Here is a 19,181-nt window from a genome sequence, read left to right as displayed (position 1 = left end):
TGTGGTTGGAAAAACAAAACAAAACAGAAAAAAACCCCCAAAACCCACGGATCTGGACATCAGGATCTCGAGGTATAGACAGAAAAAAGAGAACAATCGTGGCTCGGGTCAAAACCCGAGTAGCGTTTCCTAAGCGATCGGGGTAGCGAGTGGGGATCTTAGTGGAGGCTGGGGAGCTGGATGTGACCGAACGTACCGACACCGCCATTCACCGCGGCCGGGTCCGCGCCTCCCCCTCCGGACGCCTACTGCGCCAGCCAATCCCGTCGCGCACTCCCCTTCGCATTGGAGGCCCCGCCCCCCGCGCCCGGGATGCTGGGCCCCCGCGGCGTGACGCAAGCACGGCAGCTCCGCCCCCTGCGTCTCTGGCCTCGCCGGTCTTTGGGGGGGGATGGTTCTATCATGGCGTCAATGCAGGTAAGAGGAGTTTGCAGCATCTGGGCGGGCTCCGGAGCCACAGGGAGGATCCGAGCGTTTCGCCCGGGGGGGTGTCTGGGACTCTGGGCACCTGGGCCGGCTCCGGAGCGGCCCCGGTAGCCGGTCCTTCCCCAGCGTCCGGGCGTTGGGAGGGGTGAGAGGCGGCGAGAAGAAGGGGGTTTCTCGGTCGGTCGAAGCGGACACCAGCCGGCCGGGAAGTTGGGGGATAAAGAAGGCTAAGGGGAGGAAAGGGCGAAGTTTGATGTTCGCTCAGGGGCAGTGGTCTCGGAATCATCTCCAGCTCACCCGGACGGCTCCCGCTGGCCTGACCCCCGCCCCAGGGATGTCTTTTCCTCCGCGGTCCCCGGCTGGGCGGAAACAGCTGCTGTCGCCGTTGTCGCCGGGGCAGGGGCGGCCCTGAGAGGGGCTGAGTGTGGGGAGCTGAAAAGGCGTTCCCGGAGAAGGCGGCTGGCTGCAGAGGCGTTTCGCGGCCTCTGTTCAGGCCTCCCACGCCCGGCCTCCCTGGCCTGCTCGGCCCCTCGACTCCCCTTTTGACTCTTAGTCCTTTGCCCCAGGGGTACCTTACTCTTTCAGCCTCCGCACTCTCAACGAACATACGTCCAGCAGCCCATTTTCTCACTCTCCCCGAAGCTGCAGTTAGCCCATCAAAGTCATTTGCCGCCTAATATGCAGTCTCCCCGAGAGACAAGTCACCAGCTCCCCATAGCTCCCGGGATAGATAGCTCGCCCTCAAATCTTTTTATTTCCTACGGTGCCCCACCCTTGCGGTCGCGGTTAGGCTACAGCCTTTTACCCCTCTTCGCCAGATCTTTGGTGGAACCTTAGTTTGGTAGGAGGTGTTTTATTAACCCGTGTTGTATTTACCTGACTTGGCAATGCGTGGTTTTCTGGTTTTCCAACTTAATAGGCTCCTTTTTACCAAATCCAAGGAGTTTGATTTTTTTTCAGGCAAAGATGGCATCCACAGTTGCAGTTTTGTAGAGATTAACTCTGCATTATCTATAGCTTGCATTTAATTTACAGATGAAGACTAGCTCTGTCAAAACATAGGAAGAGAAGGCAGAACTCCCGTTTGGAGTGTCATCTGAGCGCTTTTTAGAGTTTTAACAACATCTTAAAGAGACCACGTTTTTCTTGGAAGGATTTTATGCTTTTGTTTCTAGAAGAATAAGCACGTTTCCCTGTCCCTTTTTTCCTCTTTTTAGGAGAGAAAAGTGCTTTTCTTTCATCTCTTCTCTTTTCTGAATCTTCTTCCTCTTCTGTGCACGTATTTGCTTCACATTTACTTCTGTGCTTTTGTGTTGTCTGTCCCCTTTCAGCCTCTCCATTCAAGACTCTTTTTACTTTTGCTTCTCCCTCTGGACTTCCCTGCAGAATAGAAAAAGAAAACTGTATATAACGTTCCTAGTTGAAGAGATGTCATGAAGTAATCCAGAGAAAAAACAAGAACAATTTCAGGAAACATTATACTTTACCCTAATCTCCCCAGAGACGTTAGAGAAGTTTCATCATTTGGGCCAAAAAAGGAACTGTAGAACACTAGTTGAACAGTAGATCGGCTATATGACCAATTTAAGATTATTTGTATTGAAAGATTAAAATCCACTATACTTGTGATTATATTTGGCAGGAGGATTATAGGGATAACTGATTTGCTGATTAGATTTAGACTTTTAGTGTCTGGAGAAGACAGATTTCAGTTTTTAAGAGAAAAAAACTTGAGTCGGTACAAAACAGTGTTGACAGTCTTGAATTTTACATGGCGGCTTAAGCAATGGAAACAATACTAGGCAGTGCAATACTGCGTTTTTCTGCATCCCAAGTACTACCTCTGACTGTCTTTTCATCCTTTATTCCTTTATGTCTTCTGATTAGAGGAATGGAAAACGGATGTTTCCTATTTTAATTAAAACTAAATTCTTCCTTTTATTTGTATTTTAAAAATACCTGATACAGATTTTCTGGTAGTATCTTTTTTATTAAAAATTTTTTTAATCGAAGCATAGTTGATATACAATAGTTTATGTTTCAGACATACAATATAATGATTCACAATTTTTAAAGATTATACTCCATTTATAGTTATTAGGAAATATTGGCTATACTCCCTGTGCTGTACAATATATCCTTGTAGCTTATTTTATACATAGTAGTTTGTACGTGTTAACCCTGTCTCCCTATCTTGCTCCTCTCCCTTTCCCTCTCCAGTGTTAACCACTAGTTCTTTATATCTGTGAGTCTGTTTCTTTTTTGTTATATTCACTAGATTTACTTTTTAGATTCCACATGTAAGTGATACTGTACAGTATTTCTTTCTCTGACTGATTTTATTTCACTGAGCATAATACTCTCCAAGTCCATCTATGTTGTTGCAAATGGCAAAGTTTCATTCTTTTTTACAGCTGAGTAATATTTCATTGTTTGTGTGTGTGTGCATGTGCGCACGCCAACATCTTATTTATATGTTCATCTGTTGATGGATACTTAGATTGCTTTCATATCTTAACAATTGTAAATAGTGCTGCTTTGAACATTGGAGTGCATGTATCTTTTACATTAGTGTTTTCATTTTCTTCTGATATATACCCAGGAGTGGAATTGCTGGATCAAATAGTAGTTCTAATTTCTGTTTTCTGAGGACCCTCAACGCTATTTTTCATAGTGGCTGCACCAGTGTACATTCCCACCAACATTGTACAAGGGTTCCCTTTTCTTCACATCCTTTTCTGGTAGTATCTTGAAAGATATTTTAATATAGATAAACTGAGCTTTTTGAAACACAACACTTTCTGTGTGGTTATTCTGTGTCTTAGAACAAAATTTTTTCCTGACCATCTTAATGGCAAAATTTAACTCCTCAAAACAAATAAATTATACATAAAACTACAGCTAAATTATGAAATTTGTTCATTCACTCATCAGTTAGTTTTTTGAGGGCCCACTATGTGTTTGGTATTCATCTAGGTGCTGGGGATACAGCAGTGAACAAAAGCAGGCAAGATTTCTGCCCTTGTGAATGTAATAGTCTGGTTAGGGGTAATGGATAAGAACAAAATATTTAAGTTAATCGCTATTATATTAGAAGGTGATAGTGCTATGGAGAAAAATTGTGGAAGGAGGTTAGGAAATATTTTTTGGATTTTAGTTTGAGTGCTTAGGAAAAAATAAGCTATACATGAATGCTGCTCTAACCATGTCCTTACCTAAAAAAGTTTTCAGTAGATTTCTTTATCTTAACCCGCACCAGGATATTATTGCTGATGAGGAGGTTACTTAAGCTGTAAGAGGAACTGTATTTTAAAAACATGCATATTATACAAATGTAACATAAGACTTGATTACTTACATTGATAAAAATAAATAAATGAATAAAACAAATTAGCCTTTAGGATCATCAGGATATCAAGTAAAGGTAGACTTTGAATTTCTTCTTTGGAGAGTATGTTGTTGTTTTATCTTTTTAAAAAAAATTTTATTGAAGTATAGTTTATTTACAGTGTGTTAATTTCAGGTGTACAGTACAATGATTCAGTTATACATTTATATATATCCTTTTTTAGATTCTTTTCGGAGAGTATGTATTTTAAAGTTGATGTTGTAACTACTGCAGTATACTCTATCGGTGCCTCTCAGCCTTTTTTTAGGCTGTGGCACACACAGAAAATACGTTTTGAATTGCACACCAGGGTGGGTGAGATTGTTGGAGGCTAGAAGCACCTGGCCAAGCAGTTCAGAGTGAAACACTGGGGATGAGGATCAGTATTCTGGTACACCTGTAATGCTGGGGAAGCTCTGCTCTGTAGTTTTGCTAGAGTTGTTCTTCAATATATAGTTCAAGATTGTGGTTTTCAGATTTATATGAGCCCTTTGAGATGTTCTTTCCCATTTTTTTCTTTTTCTTTTTTCTTCCTAGAACAAAGTCACAAATCACCAAGTAAGATATGATTAGATTATGTTTTAAGAAACCATTCTTTGAGAATGGTGGGTTCATGGTGATACTTAAAATTGGCAGGAGTTAGAGTAAAGAAATAGATTTACGTTTAATTTTGATGATTCTAGAATTCTTAAAATATTATGTGGAAAGTTGTCGATAACAAATTTTTAGATTTAGCATTTTCGGGACTTAGATAATTTGGTACAAACTTTCTATCCCCAAACTACAAAAGCATTATTAAAGTGAAGTTTTATGTGATTCAAAACATTTCTTAAAAGTGTAGCAATATTAGGGTATTCTGTTTTCAGCTAAACCATAAAACAGTATTTTTTGTGTTATGTTTCTTTTTTCATTTTGTACATAATCTTTTTTTTCCCTATTGGCTCATTTCATAAAATAATTAATATTGCCTCCTGGATATTTCTGATTTTAGAATTTAGCTGTTTGATTCAGCCTTTATGTTAGAAGTTTTTAAGTATACCTGGTATACTTTTCTAATTTAACCATCTAGATTTACTGATGTAATGAACTACTTTTACCTTATGTCTTAAGATCTTAGAAAGTCAGTGTATAGTAGTTGATATTTGTCAATTCCAGAAATAGTGATATAATTGAAAGAAATGGTCAGTTGAATTACTCTTGCAGATTTTCTGCGTTATCTTCCTCTCTCTCACTTAATTGGGTCTCAGACTATTGACTGTTGACTTGACTAGATGGAAGGAGATTGAGATTTAGTAACAGGAGATGGATTATGAATGTGTGTTTTTTCTTAGATGAGTTAGAAATAATAAATTATTTTGGATTATTCACAACTCTGCATTGCTGTTTACTCAAATAATTGGTGTAGTGATTGAGAGAGGTAGAGTGTGGCCTCTTGCTGACATTATTGTTGTCATGTTACCTTGACAATTAGATTTCATATGACTGTTGACATCATTAGGAAGGGTTACAGCATAATTAAAAGTTAGAAAACTGACTGTCATCATGAATCCTGAGGCTTACTGAGCACTGGAGACTTGGGGTGTATAGCTAGAATTACAGTATCTGAGAAGGTTGGCTAGGTACTCTGGCTAGGAATGGGGCTGACAGAGAGCTGTTGGAGCAAGTGCTGAAGGAAAAGGGGAACAGCATAGAGTAGAATTGACGGTGTTCTGTGTGAATGAGAAACATAAGTAGATAGTAGACTACATTGTGAACAAAAGCATAAAGTTGGGGTCATCATCTTAATTCTCAAAGCAGTCATTGTGGTATTTTTCTTTTTGCTATTAATCAATTACTACTTTACAAGATGCCTTCTATTTTTGTCCTAAAGTGTTCGTTTGGGTCTTTCATTTAACTTTTTAGGTCTCTTCCACTCCTCTGGGCCATAGATTCTATTAGAATAGGAAAAAAAAATCCTTTCTCACTGTTCCTTAAATGTGCACATAGTGACTACAGTAAATGCTTGTCAGTTACTTGACATAGCAAATTCTGCATTAATTTAGTTCTATTTTAGAGAAATCCAAAAAATTTCACAATTTGTTTGGAAACACAAACGATCCCGAATAGCCAAAGCAATCTTGAGAAAGAAAACGGAGCTGGAGGAATCAGGCTCCCTGACTTCAGACTATACTACAAAGCTACAGTAATCTAGACAGTATGGTACTGGCACAGAAATAGAAATATAGATCAGTGGAACAGGATAGAAAGCCCAGAGATAACCCATGCACATACGGTCACCTTATCTTTGATAAAGGAGGCAAGAATATACAATGGAGAAAAGACAGCCTCTTCAGTAAGTGGTGCTGGGAAAACTGGACAGCTACATGTAAAAGAATGAAATTAGAACACTCCCTAACACTGTATACAAAAATAAACTCAAAATGGATTAAAGACCTAAATGTAAGGCCAGACACTATAAAACTCTTAGAGGAAAACATAGGCAGAACACTCTAAGACATAAATCACAGCAGGATCCTTTCTGACCCACCTCTTAGAGAAATCTAGTAAGCAATTTTCTTATAGTAAGGTTGAATACCTATAAAGGAATAACAAAATTCATATTTATAATTACATGTGTATTCCCGCCAAAGTTTGATTATTTTCTTGATACATGTGTTTGCCATAACTTTGTTTTTGAAAGTATTTTCATTTTCTTCCTCTCTGGATTCTTATTCCAACCTTGTAAAATGGGAAGTCAGATAATCCCATTTCATTCTATTAGAGAGAAAGAGTGACTTTTGATAAGTAATCACTTACTTGGGAAGTGACTTACCCAAAATTTCATAGCAACTGAGTAGTGAAGCTGAATTGGAAACCAAGCTCTAAAATCTACTGATGCTGTTAAGTTGGAGGTAATGAACATTAACAAGTTTGGTATTGTTGAGAAATCATTTGGATAATTATTTAAATCTTCAGTCAAGAATTTAGCATTTACTAAAAAATATTTTATAGCTTCTATAGTTAAGAAAATGAGAGGAAAATATTCCTTATACTTTAAAATATAAAGTTACTTTATCAAAATTTTTACAAAGATTCTTTATGCATATACTTGTGCACTGAGTAAAATTATAATGGCAAATCTTTACTGTTCAAAGATAATCTTTATTAAGGAGAATTTTTAAAGGGGTGATCTGGCATTTTTCTGAAAATATACTTCTGCATAGTATTTATCTAAATTGAGCATTTGTTAGATGAATTTTATTGCATCTTTATATTATTGTCTGCTTCATTATTTTACCTACATAATACATTATCATGTTTGTCAGGTGTTTTAAGAATGTTTTTGTTTGATAGCCTTTATTTGGGAATGCAGTTTTTGGAGTACCAACAAATGGTGCATACCTTTGAGTTACTTTATTCTGAGAAAAACTGTAGTTTCATTCAGTTGCTTTTGTAAAACTTCATTAGAAAAACGTGCTCAGGATCTGGAATCAAAAGACCTGGATTCAGGTTCTGTTTCACTACATAACAGTTGTGTTACACAAAAATCAGTGTAGTGAAGTGGTTAAGACAAAAGTAGATTAACAGAGAGGTAAACATTTGTAAAACTCCTTTCTTGGTTTCCCTTCCCAAACTTGTTCTTTCTATAGTATTCCCCATGTGGTACATGGCAACTTCGTTCTTCCAGTTGTTCAGTCAGAAACCTTGGTTTCATCCCACTCCGTAGTCAAACCATCAGCAAATTCTATCCAGCTCTACCTTCAGAATAAATCCAGAATCCAACTCTCCGCTCTTCTGCATCATTACCTGATGTACATCATCATCATCATCTGTCATCTGTATTAAATCAACAGCTTCCTAACTGGTTTCTCTGCTTCTGCCCTTGTTCCCTTACAGTCTTTTCTCAACTCATCAGATTCTTTCAAAACAAAAGTCAAATGTCACTTCACTCACATCCTTACTGTGGCTTCCCTATTGTACTCAAAATATAATCCAAAATCCCTAGTAATGACCATTGCCCCACCCTCCTCACTTCTCTACAGCCTTATGGGCCTCCTTGCTATCTTTGCCCCTGTTATTTCCTCTGCTTGGAGTGCTCTTCTCCACATATCTGATGGCTCACTTCCTTTTTTTTAATCTCAGATCTTTGTTCAAATGTAGTTTTCTCAGAGAAGCCTTCCTTGATCACCCGGTACAAAACAGTCCTTCCACTGTGGCACTTGCAGTGCCCCTTTCCCTGCTAAATTTCATCTTCATATCCCTAACATATTGTTAATTAATATACTATTTCTCCTGGACATACCCCAGTGCCTGGCATGTAGTAGGGCCTCAGTAAATGTCAATGGAATAAGCACAGCTTTTGGATTCAGATAAACTTGGTTTGAATTCTAGCTTTGCCGTTTAATATCTGTGTAACCTTTTTTTTAACCCATCCTATGGGGTAAAATTACAAATTACTTCATGTTATAGACCTTTGGAATTGTTTGTGAGTTATATCTTGTAATTCTATAAGCCTCTTATTTTAAACTACCTCTATCAAGTACTCACTTTAAAAAAATTTTGATTCCTGGTCCTGTGTTGGCTACCAATGGAAAAAAACAAATTTCCTTTATATGAAGCCTCTCCTTGTATTTACACACCACAGGAAGGAGAGAGGAAGTATGATTTCTAATTAGCATGTATTCTTTGCCAATCTTCTTCAGAATTTGAGAGTTAGCCAAGTAAAATTTTGAGCCTCTTACATCAGTTTTACATGGCATGTTCAGTTTTTTTATTTTTTTTTTGGCCGCGCCACATGGCATGCTGGATCTTAGTTCCCTGACCAGGGGTGGAACCCATGCCCCCTGCAGTGGAAGAGCAGAGTCCCAACCACTGGACCGCCAGGGAAGTCCCAATTTTTTTCTTTTTTTAATTGAAATATAACTCACATATCATAAAACAACCTTTTTTTAAAAGTATAAAATTCAGTGGTTTTCAAAATACATTCACAGCCATTGTCACTAAAAGAATATACTCACAAAGTCACCCCCAAAAGAAACCCCATACCCATTAGCAGTCAGTCTGTTCCCAGTGTATCATGTTATCCTGTCCCCCACGTCCCCACCTCCACCCTTGGAAATCCCTAATTTGTTTTCTATCTTTATAGATGTGTCTATTTGGGGCATTTCATATAAATGGAATCATACAATATGTGGTCTTTGGGACTGGCTTCTTTCACTCAGCATAATGTTTTTGAGGTTCGTCTATATTGTAGCTTGTATCAGTACTTCATTCATTTTTAGGCTGAGTAATAGTCCATTTTATGGTTATACATACCACAGTTTGTTTATCCGTCAGTTAATTGACATTTGGTTTGTTTCCTGTTCCCATCTGTTAATTGACTGTTTGTATTATTTCTGCTTTTCTTTTTTTTGAATAATGCTGCTATGGGTATTTATGAACATGTTTTTGTATGGACATGTTTTACTTGTCTTAGGTATATACCTAGGAGTGGAATTGCTGAGTCATTTGGTAACTCTTATGTTTAATTTTTTAAGAAACTGCCAGATGTTTCCGTGGCAGCTACACTATTTTACATTCCCACGAGCAGTATGCAGAGGTCCCAGTTTCTACATATTCTGGCTAATATTTGTTGTCCATTTTAAAAATTATAGCCATCTTAGTGGGCGTGAAGTGGTATCTCAGTGTGGTTTTGATTTGCATTTCCCTAATGACTAATGTTGGACATCTTTTCTTGTGCTTATTGGTACATTTCTTGGAGAAATGTCTATTTAAATCCTTTGCCATTTAAAAAGATAAGTTATCCTTTTATTGTTGAGTTGTAAGAGTTCTTTATATATTCTGAATTTATCAGACATGAGATTTGTAGATATTCTCCTATGTGAGCTGTGTTTGCACATTCTTCATGGTATCCTTTAAAGCACAAGTATTTTTAATTATGATGGAGTCCAGTTTATTCTTTGGTCATTTGTACTTTTGTTTTCATATCTAAGAAATCATTACTTAATTCAAAGTCATGAAGACATACTTTATTATACCTCTCTTTTTCTGAGAGTGTTATAGTTTTAGCTCTTACATTTATGTCTGATTCATTTTGAGTTAACTTTTGTATATGGTCTGAGGCATATTTAGCTTTTATAGCATTAATATGGCAGGTTGTTTTCTTTTTGAAGTTGTATAGGTCCAAGATGAGAGTCCATCAGGTTTGATAATATCCTGCTGGATTCAACTTATTTCTCTTGGTGAGTGGAGCTTTTAGCTCTTTTTCAGATAAGAATTTATATTGCAGCCCTACTACTAAAAAATGTGATTATAATCCTGATAAACTATTACTGAGAATATTTATGTATTCATATATCGGCTTTTATTATAATTGAAATAGACACACGAACTTTGGTTTATAGAATTGCAAAAAGCATTGAGCCATTGGGCATTTTAGAGGTCATCTAGTCCAACCATCGTACCTTTAAATCATTGCTGCGTTTTGTGATTAGAGCTAGTTGATAAAATGATTACTTTTGTACTGCATGAAAGGAAGCTATATTGAGCAAATTGATATATAGTTTTTTTAGTATATAGATTTGATATGAGAAAAATTGTTATATTTCCTTAAATAGGAAAACCAATTTAAGGATTTTAGTGGAGAAAATTATGTAGCTGGGCATATTGGTGCCATCTTTGCTCTTTATGTTGCTGGAAACCTCAAATTCCTATCTTTATAACAGTTAGTTTGAGCTACTTGATTTGATATTTCTACAGTCTGTCCACATTATTCATGAATTCTGTATTTGTGAATCCACCTACTTGTAAAATTTATTTGTAACCCTAAAATCGATTTCATGGTGGTTTTGTGGTGATTTGTACACATGTGCAGAGTGGGAAGATTTGAGTTGCTGACGTGCATGTTGCAGCTCAGGTAAAACAGGGCAACTTTGCAGCTGTCATACAATAAACAAGTGTCCTTTCTTGGATCTGTTTAGTGCCACTTCCTTTCACATGTTGCTTTTAGTGATTTCACTGTTTAAAGTGGCCCCCAAGCATAGTACTGGAGTACTATTCGGTGTTCCTAGTTGCAAGAAGACTGATGTGTCTTGTGTAGAAAATATGTGTGTTAGATAACCTTCATTCAGGCATGTACTGTTGCCCTTGGGTTCAGTGTTACTGAATAAACAATATATATTAAGAACTCCAAACAGGAACGCACACAAATTAAGGTTGAATGTATGAATGTGAGTGGAGGATCACAGAAACCTAACCCTGTATTTCCCCTAGGAACAGTGTTTCACTGTTTGCTAATTAAGTATTTGCTGTGACTTTACAGAATGTAACTACTGTGAATAATGAGAATTGACTGTATTTTGATTTAAATTTCAGTCCACCTTTGATTTGAAATGTACTGAAGCCAGGTTAAAACTGGCAAAATGTAATGTTACTACATTCAGGTTCCTTGTTTGCCTTTTTCCATTTTCTACTGTAGATAAGTACCGTCCCCCAGTTTTTTTCTTGAGTTACCCACACAATCCAAGTTAGTGGTTTTCAATGTTGGCATTATATTGAAGACACCTGGTGAGCTTTAAAAACAACAGCTATCCCCCGAGATTGATTAATTGGTCTGGCAGCATCTTGGGTATTGGAATTTTTCTCAGCTCCTTGCTAAGTCTGATCTGCAACCAAAGTTGAGAACTCAGCTACAATGGGAGAATTTAGCTGTGCAAATTATGTAAATTGGATAAGATATAATAAATCTCCAGATTTAGGTTTCAGGAGATGGTAGACATTTCAAAGTTGATACTTCTGGAGAGATCTTTTTAAAAACCAAATTTGAGACTATTAAAATGTTTATGTTTCTGGCTGTTTACATGATCACAGTTCTATCAAAGAACATCCATTTTCTGTACATATCAGAGCAAATGTTGACTGCCTTTTCAATTTTTGTGAAATCTCTTGTTTGGTGGCCACTTTATACAAAGAACGTATCTGCCCTGAGAGTTCTTTGTGGAGGAGGATTAGTAAACAAAGTACATTAATATGCTGCTGCTGGGTGGTCTTCTAGGCTTAGTTATGAGCTTAGTGATTCTTCTGTGCCAGTTGTCTACCTAGACAAACTTACAAATTTTATATCAGAAATCTTTGGAGTTGAATATGAATAATTTCAGTCTTAAGAGTTTTTTTGTTTTAGTTTGGTTTGGTTGTTTTTGATTGTTTTAAATAATCTTAGGAGGCCTGTATTAAAATGTGAATAGCCCTTGGAATGTTAGTCTTGCTTTTAGTCTTTTGGCTGTTATTGTTGTTACCCCATGCAGCTCCCATTTTAGGCCTATGCTGAGAGCTTTTTGTCAGTCTGTTAAAATCACTGAGAATCAGGCTGTTTATGATTCTGGGTCCTGGGTCTATCTTTCCTGTCTTTAGGCTGAACTGGACATTGCTGCAAATTTGTAGATTCTGTCAGTAGCCTTTTCCTGTTATGAATACTTAATCTTTTTACTCACTTTTTAATAGTGAGCTTCCACTTTGAATTCTGGGTATTTTCACAGTTCTCAGTCTTGTCTTTTCATTGTTTCTGAGATTTTTTTTTAAACTTATCTAGCTAACTTACCTAGTTAGTCCTTCTACTCTTTGTCTGTCTTCTTGTTTATTTATTTTTTAAAACTTTTGGCTGTGTTGGGTCTTCGTTGCTGCGCGCAGGCTTTCTCTAGTTGCCGCAAGCGGGGTCTACTCTTCGTTGGGGTGTGCGGGCTTCTCATGGTGGTGGCTTCTCTTGTTGCGGAGCATGGGCTCCAGGTGCTCGGGCTTTAGTGGTTGTGGCATGAAGTCTCAGTAGGTGTGGCACGCAGGCTCTAGAGCGCAGGCCCAGTAGTTGTGGTGCACGGGCTTAGTTGCTCCACGGCATGTGGGATCTTCCCGGTCCAGGGGTCGAACCCGTGTCCCCTGCATTGGCAGGCGGACTCCCAACCACTGTGCCACCAGGGAAGTCCCTGTACTTTTTGAATTCAGATTTTACTCGAAATCCCCATTAGTTCTTTAAGTCTTTATATCTGGCATCATGAATCCACCAAACTTAGCCTCAGTCTCACAGCTGTATACACTTTTTCTTACCTTGTGTGCCCTCACAGCACCTTTTACCTCTTTCATAGGATTTTTCACTTCTGCCTGTACTTACTATAAAGGTACTTTATTAGATTTTTAAGTCACTAAGGGCAGTGTGCTACTAGTAGTAAGCACTCAGGTGTTTTCTGAGTAAATAAATAGAACAGCAACTCAAGTAAATACTTTTTTCAAAATAGGTCAGAAGTGATATCAAAACATTGCTTTTTTTGCCCTATCTCTGATTCCTTTGATGTCTGTCTTTTGTTTCAGCTTCTGCCCTGGCCCGATTAAAGAAACTAAAGAATTGAATCGAATAGGAAAAAGTATATAGTATTTTAAAATTAATGTTCATTTCCTGTTAATTATATACATCTCTTTCAACTAGATTAATATTTGGTTTGTAATTCTTTCACTTTGGACATAATGCTTCAATGGAAGTCTTCTTTTTTTTTTTTCCTTATGGTAGGTTTTTTCCTTAAGCTTCGAGTCTACAACGCTTATTTTGACAGCAAATAATTTTAGGTCTTGCTTCATTGAGACTAAAATTATGTGATTGCTCTCTCCCTAAGTCCAAATATGTTGTGTCTCAGGATACTTCTCATTCCTGAAATTGTATTCCTTTTCTAAATGTTTTATTCCTAGGGTGTGTCTGGGTGTGGATCTGTTTGTGCATGTGGGAGGAGGAGGTATGAGGTTTTATTGGGTGGAGGGGTTTTGGTATAGGGAGTTTGTGATTGATTCTTTCAGATGTAGCAGAGGACAGAACATCTGTTGATGGTCTGTGAAGTGTAGACTGGGCTTACTGATAAGCGTTATTACCCATAAACATAGTATTGACTTAAAGCCATAAAACATAAGAGTTATGAGTTTAAATTTTATTCAGGGTCTCACTGAGGACTATAGCCCAGGACATAGCCACTCAGTTAGCTCTGAGGAAACTGCTTGAAAGAGGCAGGGGAGAAGCCAATTTATATATGATTTTTGGCTAGGAAATACATGCAGTCAAGCATACATCTTGGTAAAAGATTACTGTTAATCACCGAGAACAGATATCTCAAGTGAATGATTTTAGTGCTTTTCTGTGTATGGGGAAGATACAAGCATCTGGGATCATTGAAATTCTTCCTGAGATATGCATCTATATTTAAGGGCCTGTTTATCCAAAGCTCAGAGTTCCTTATCCTGTTTTTCACTCTGAGTTCCTCTCAGGTTGTACTGTTGGTGGGCAACTGCAGTGGGTTACTACTTAACTCTTGTAGAACTGGGTGGTGAGCAACAAGCACTCTTTGTTCTTTATCTGTGGTAGTGACAGTTTTTTCAAAGTGACAGAGCTTTACTTCAGATTTTTTCAATTTAAATTATAATGGAAGAAATTGGTCAATTTGGAATACTTCTACCAAAAAGCATAAAAAACAACCCTTACAAGGATATAGATGTCTGGCTTAATCCTTGCAAGCCTCTAGTTTTCATAAATTTGATGACAGTGATTGAAGTACCAGAGGAAACTAAGACAAGTTAATGGTGATGGCTTGGAAAGGATTATCTGTGATCCTGAATAGCAAAAGTGGTGTGAATAGGTGTTACTTCTTCCTTTTTTTCTCAGCACCTATTCTAAAATTGACTGTTGTATCTGATTGTGACTGAAACCAGATTTTTCTATTTAAGATACATTGAATTTTTTTTTTTTTCTGGCTTGTGGGATTGAACCCGGACCACCACAGTGAAAGCCCGGAATCCTAACCACTAGGCCACCAGGGAGCTCCCCCATTAATGTTTTTTATTATTTTATTTTAGATCCTCATAAACTGGCAAAAATTAAGACTAAATTTTTAAAAATTCAGCAGCCCTTGTTTTTGTAATTGAAAAAAACAATTGAAAGGTAAATTGATAATTTCTTAAACTGACAATGTAGGATGCCAAAATTGATTTTTTTTTTTTTTTTTTTTTGCGGTACGCAGGCCTCTCACTGTTGTGGCCTCTTCCATTGCGGAGCACAGGCTCCGGACACGCAGGCTCAGCGGCCATGGCTCATGGGCCCAGCCGCTCCATGGCGTGTGGGATCCTCCCAGACCTGGGCATGAACCCGTGTCCCCTGCATTGGCAGGCGGACTCCCAACCACTGCGCCACCAGGGAAGCTCGTGATTTTATAAGTCAATCATTTATACTTTCATATTTCTTCATTCTTTATTAGAATGAAACTTGGTATAAATACATTTTATGTTCTCTTTATTGTTTTAATAAACTGAGTTTTACGTTGCTGTCTGAAAAAAACGAGTTGTTGGTTTTTAAAAAAAAAATTAAATCCTAATGGCCTTGTATTTCTAGAGATTTTACATATTAATGTTAAAGAAGTTGTTGACTTCTGAGTTTGCATAGAGTGAAAGAAACATACTAAAGGTATTCTTTCTGAGAATCTCAGAATCATACTGTTGCTATTTTTGACAATGTGTAATTTGTAAGCAAAAATTGTTTTAAAGAAGACTTAGAGATTTGAATTGATCTTTATTTAAAATAGTGGTGTTTATACTGTGTAGCTTTTTTTAAAAAATAAACTTATTTATTTTAAATAAATTTATTTATTTATTTTTGGCTGCATTGGGTCTTCGTTGCCGTGTGCGAGCTTTCTCTAGTTGCGGTGAGTGGGGGCTACTCTTCGTTGCGGTGCGTGGGCTTCTCACTGCGGTGGCTACTCTTGTTGCGGAGCACAGGCTCTAAGCGTGTGGGCTTCAGTAGTTGTGGCTCGAGGGCTCTAGAGCGCAGGCTCAGTAGTTGTGGCGCACGGGCTTAGTTGCTCTGCGGCATGTGGGATCTTCCTGGACCAGGGCTCGAACCCATGTCCCCTGCATTGGCAGGCAGATTCTTAACCATTGCGCCACCAGGGAAGCCCCTGTGTAGCTTTTTAATAACACATTGTTATTGTCTTTTATAAAACACAAATTGAAACTTCTGAAGAAAATCAGTTTTATTTTGGTCACTTACATACACATGAGATATTCTGCTGTCTACCTTAAACACCAGTTCTTAAGCGTATTGCTGTATTCCTTATGTTAAAAAATCTTCCCGTCAGCATTAAATGTGATTCTTTTTTCTTACTTTCTAAAGTTAATGAGTCTAACTAGTATTATAAAAGTTTCCATCTACATTATCAAGAGAAAATGTTGGTGGAGGAAATCCCTAAAATCACAGCATAGCATGACCGAGCATACACATACTGAGGAAAAACAAATGGCTATATAAGTTGAATGTAACAAAAAAAGTTGCCGAAGCTGTCTTTTCATTAGATGGATATTTGGGTTTTGTGAGGTAACTAACCTGGAATGTTAAGGTTAGTAGTTCATTTTATAAATTATTTTATTTATTTATTTTTGGCTACGTTGGGTCTTCGTTACTGCACACGGGCTTTCTCTAGTTGTGGTGAGTGGGGGCTACTCTTCGTTGTGATGCGTAGGCTTCTCATTGCGGTGGTTTCTCTTATTGTGGAGCACGGGCTCTAGGCGCATGGGCTTCTGTAATTGTGGCATGTGGGCTCAGTAGTTGTGGCTCCTGGGCTCTAGAGTGCAGGCTCAGTAGTTGTAGCGCACGCACGGGCTTAGCTGCTCCACGGCATATGGGATCTTCCCGGACCGGGGCACGAACCTGTGTCCCCTGCATCGGCAGGCGGACTCTCAACCACTGCGCCACCAGGGAAGCCCTGGAAAATATTTTATACTGACTAGCTTTTCCCCAATACTATTTTTAATTAAAACTGGAAATTTATTTGCCTTAGATTAGATACAAGGTAATGATAACATGAGTTATGAACATATTTGGTTTTATAGTGGTAATTTGTTCATTTGGTTAACAAAAAGTTTGTGCTAAAAACAGCTTTATAGTTTTTTGGAACATTTTTAAACCATTATAGTTATGTAGGGATATGAATATATATAAAAAACACTACTCACATTAGATGAGGTTATTATAATATCATACAAGATTTATGAGATAATATTGAGAAGTGCTTAGAACCATAATGAGAATATGTATATCACTTGTAAAATTACAGAAAAGTAATTATAGGTATATATGACTGAATTAGGCTGACAGTATGTGGAGGAAGCTTTAACTTGTGAAAATTAAGTAGAACCTGGGTTGTGGAATTTTTGAACTAAAAGAACTCTAGAGAGGGACTTCCCTGGTGGTGCAGTGGTTAAGAATCCGCCTGCCAATGCAGGGGACACGGGTTCAAGCCCTGGTCCGGGAAGGTCCCGCATGCCATGGAGAAACTAAGCCTGCGAGCCACAACTACTGAGCCTGCGTGCCACAACTACTGAGGCCTGCGTGCCTAGAGCCTGTGCTCTGCAACAAGAGAAGTCACTGCAATGAGAAGCCCGTGCACTGCAAGGAAGACAGTAGCCCCCGCTCGCCGCACCTAGAGAAAAGCCCGTGCGCAGCGACAAAGACCCAATGCAGCCAAAAATAAATAAATAAATTTATTTTAAAAAAAGAACTTTAGATAATTTAAGTTAATCTTTTTTTTTTTTTAATGAAAAAATGGGCCCAGAAGTTAGGTAACTTGCGTAGGTTTATGATACTTAAGGTGTACCTGCAATTCAAGAAGTGGCCTCCCTAATTTAAAGTATTTGTAATTTGTACTTTTCAGATAAATCTGCCTGACAGAATAAAAATGTTCTCAAATTATTTATAGTATCAATTTTATTTATCCAAGATGAGTGCCATTGCAAAACCAGGTTTTATGTTCACTGAAAAATGTTGAACGTGGAATAGTAAAATTTGCAGTACAAATGCAGTACATCTTTAAGAATACATATTTGTTAGAAGAGTATTCTAACAGTAACCAGATGTGTGTTCCTTTGAGACTAAATCTAGAGGAAGGATAAATCTATGTAACTAAGATCCATCTATTTTTACAGCTTAAGAAGAACCTTATAAAATCTTTTTAAGTCACAAAACTTTAAAGATAAAAGTTGTGGAAGCTGCCTTTTGGTATAGAGTGTTGAGCATCAGTACTTGTTCTAACAGTATGTCATGATCTAATTAGCAGTATTCCTGTTTCCACTTTTTTACCATTGTAAGCTGCATGTGTGCTGCTCCCTCTCCCCCCACACCCAGTTTTGTGTTATTCTTTAGGGTAAGTTTTCAAGAATGCTGTTACTAAGTCATAGAATTGGTATTTTCTGGCTCTCAAAATACTTGATAGTGAATTGAAAGTTGTGAAGGAGCACACCAAAAATGCCAGAAAACTTTGCTCTGGGGGTGCCTACAAAAAGAGGGCCTTGGGAGTAAAATGTGATTAGTATCGCAGAAATAGGAAGAGAGCCAAGTTTGGTACAATAGAATCAAAGGGGGAAAGGTCTTCACATGGAAGATTGTAAGTGATAAGTCTGTGAAATTAGACCTCCAGTAGGTTTAATGAGCAAGTGGCTTGAACTCTGAGAAGCTTGCAGGGATTGAAGTTTAAGTGAATGTATTAGAGGGGAAGTAGAGGCAATGGGTGTTGACCGAATTCATGGAGTTGGACAGTGAAAGGAAAGGAAGGAATGGACAGAGAAGATAAATGATGACTGTTTTAAAGCTAGGAGAAACCCAAATGATGACTGAGGGGAAGGGGTTATGGACTGGGAAAGAATGAAGTTATTAGAAACCAGATTATTAACCCTGAGAACAATATCCTGGATGAGTTGATAAGGCATGAGATCCAGAGAGAGAGGTGGGAGGGTTTCAAGAAGGGGAGAGAATTTTCTTTCTCTGGGAGTTAAGTGAAGGACCAGAGATTGACTTTAGGGGTGGTGTGATTTTTATTTATTTTTCTTTTAGTTATTGGCTAAAAATAGGGAAACAAGTTGGCAGTTTGCATATTTAGCATTTTTACTTAGAAGGAAGCTTTTCATTAATGAATTTTGGAGAATATTTGTGACACAGTTTATAGATTTGAGCTGAAAGAAAGCCAAAGTTTATTATTTAAAATATTACCCCAGGGAATTCCTTGGTAGTCCAATGGTTAGGACCCTTTGCTTTCACTGCCAAGGTCCCAGGTTTAAAAAAAAAAAAATTCCTCTAAACAAATGAAGTTGATACATATTTTCATGAGCTTCAAAATATTTTTAAAAATTTCAAAATATTGTTAAATTTGCTGACCCATCTCATTCTAACAATCTGAGATAGATATTTAATTATGTAGAAATTAAGCTACAGATTATTATTTATCCAAAGTCACACATATTATACACTCCTGGAAAGCAGGTGTTGAGTTTGCCAATTGAATATATCCTTTATAGCACTTGTATTCTTTCTTTTTTGGGG

At 37.8% G+C, this 19,181-nt stretch overlaps 1 protein-coding gene across 1 annotated transcript in view; it reads left to right on the top strand.

The window, feature by feature from the left end:
• Positions 1-312: 312 nt before the first annotated feature.
• UBE2W (ubiquitin conjugating enzyme E2 W) overlaps positions 313-19,181 on the top strand; it is a 77,227-nt gene continuing 58,358 nt past the window's right edge. The window contains exon 1 of the mRNA XM_030859549.3: positions 313-417. Within this exon, the coding sequence (XP_030715409.1) occupies positions 313-417 (105 nt within the window). The remainder of the gene's footprint in view (positions 418-19,181) is intronic.

The sequence above is a fragment of the Globicephala melas genome, chromosome 17 (assembly GCF_963455315.2).
Source record: "Globicephala melas chromosome 17, mGloMel1.2, whole genome shotgun sequence".
In the NCBI taxonomy this organism is placed as follows: domain Eukaryota; kingdom Metazoa; phylum Chordata; class Mammalia; order Artiodactyla; family Delphinidae; genus Globicephala; species Globicephala melas.
The sequence above is the reverse complement of the archived record's forward strand: the minus strand, read 5'-3'. Positions and strand labels throughout refer to the sequence as shown.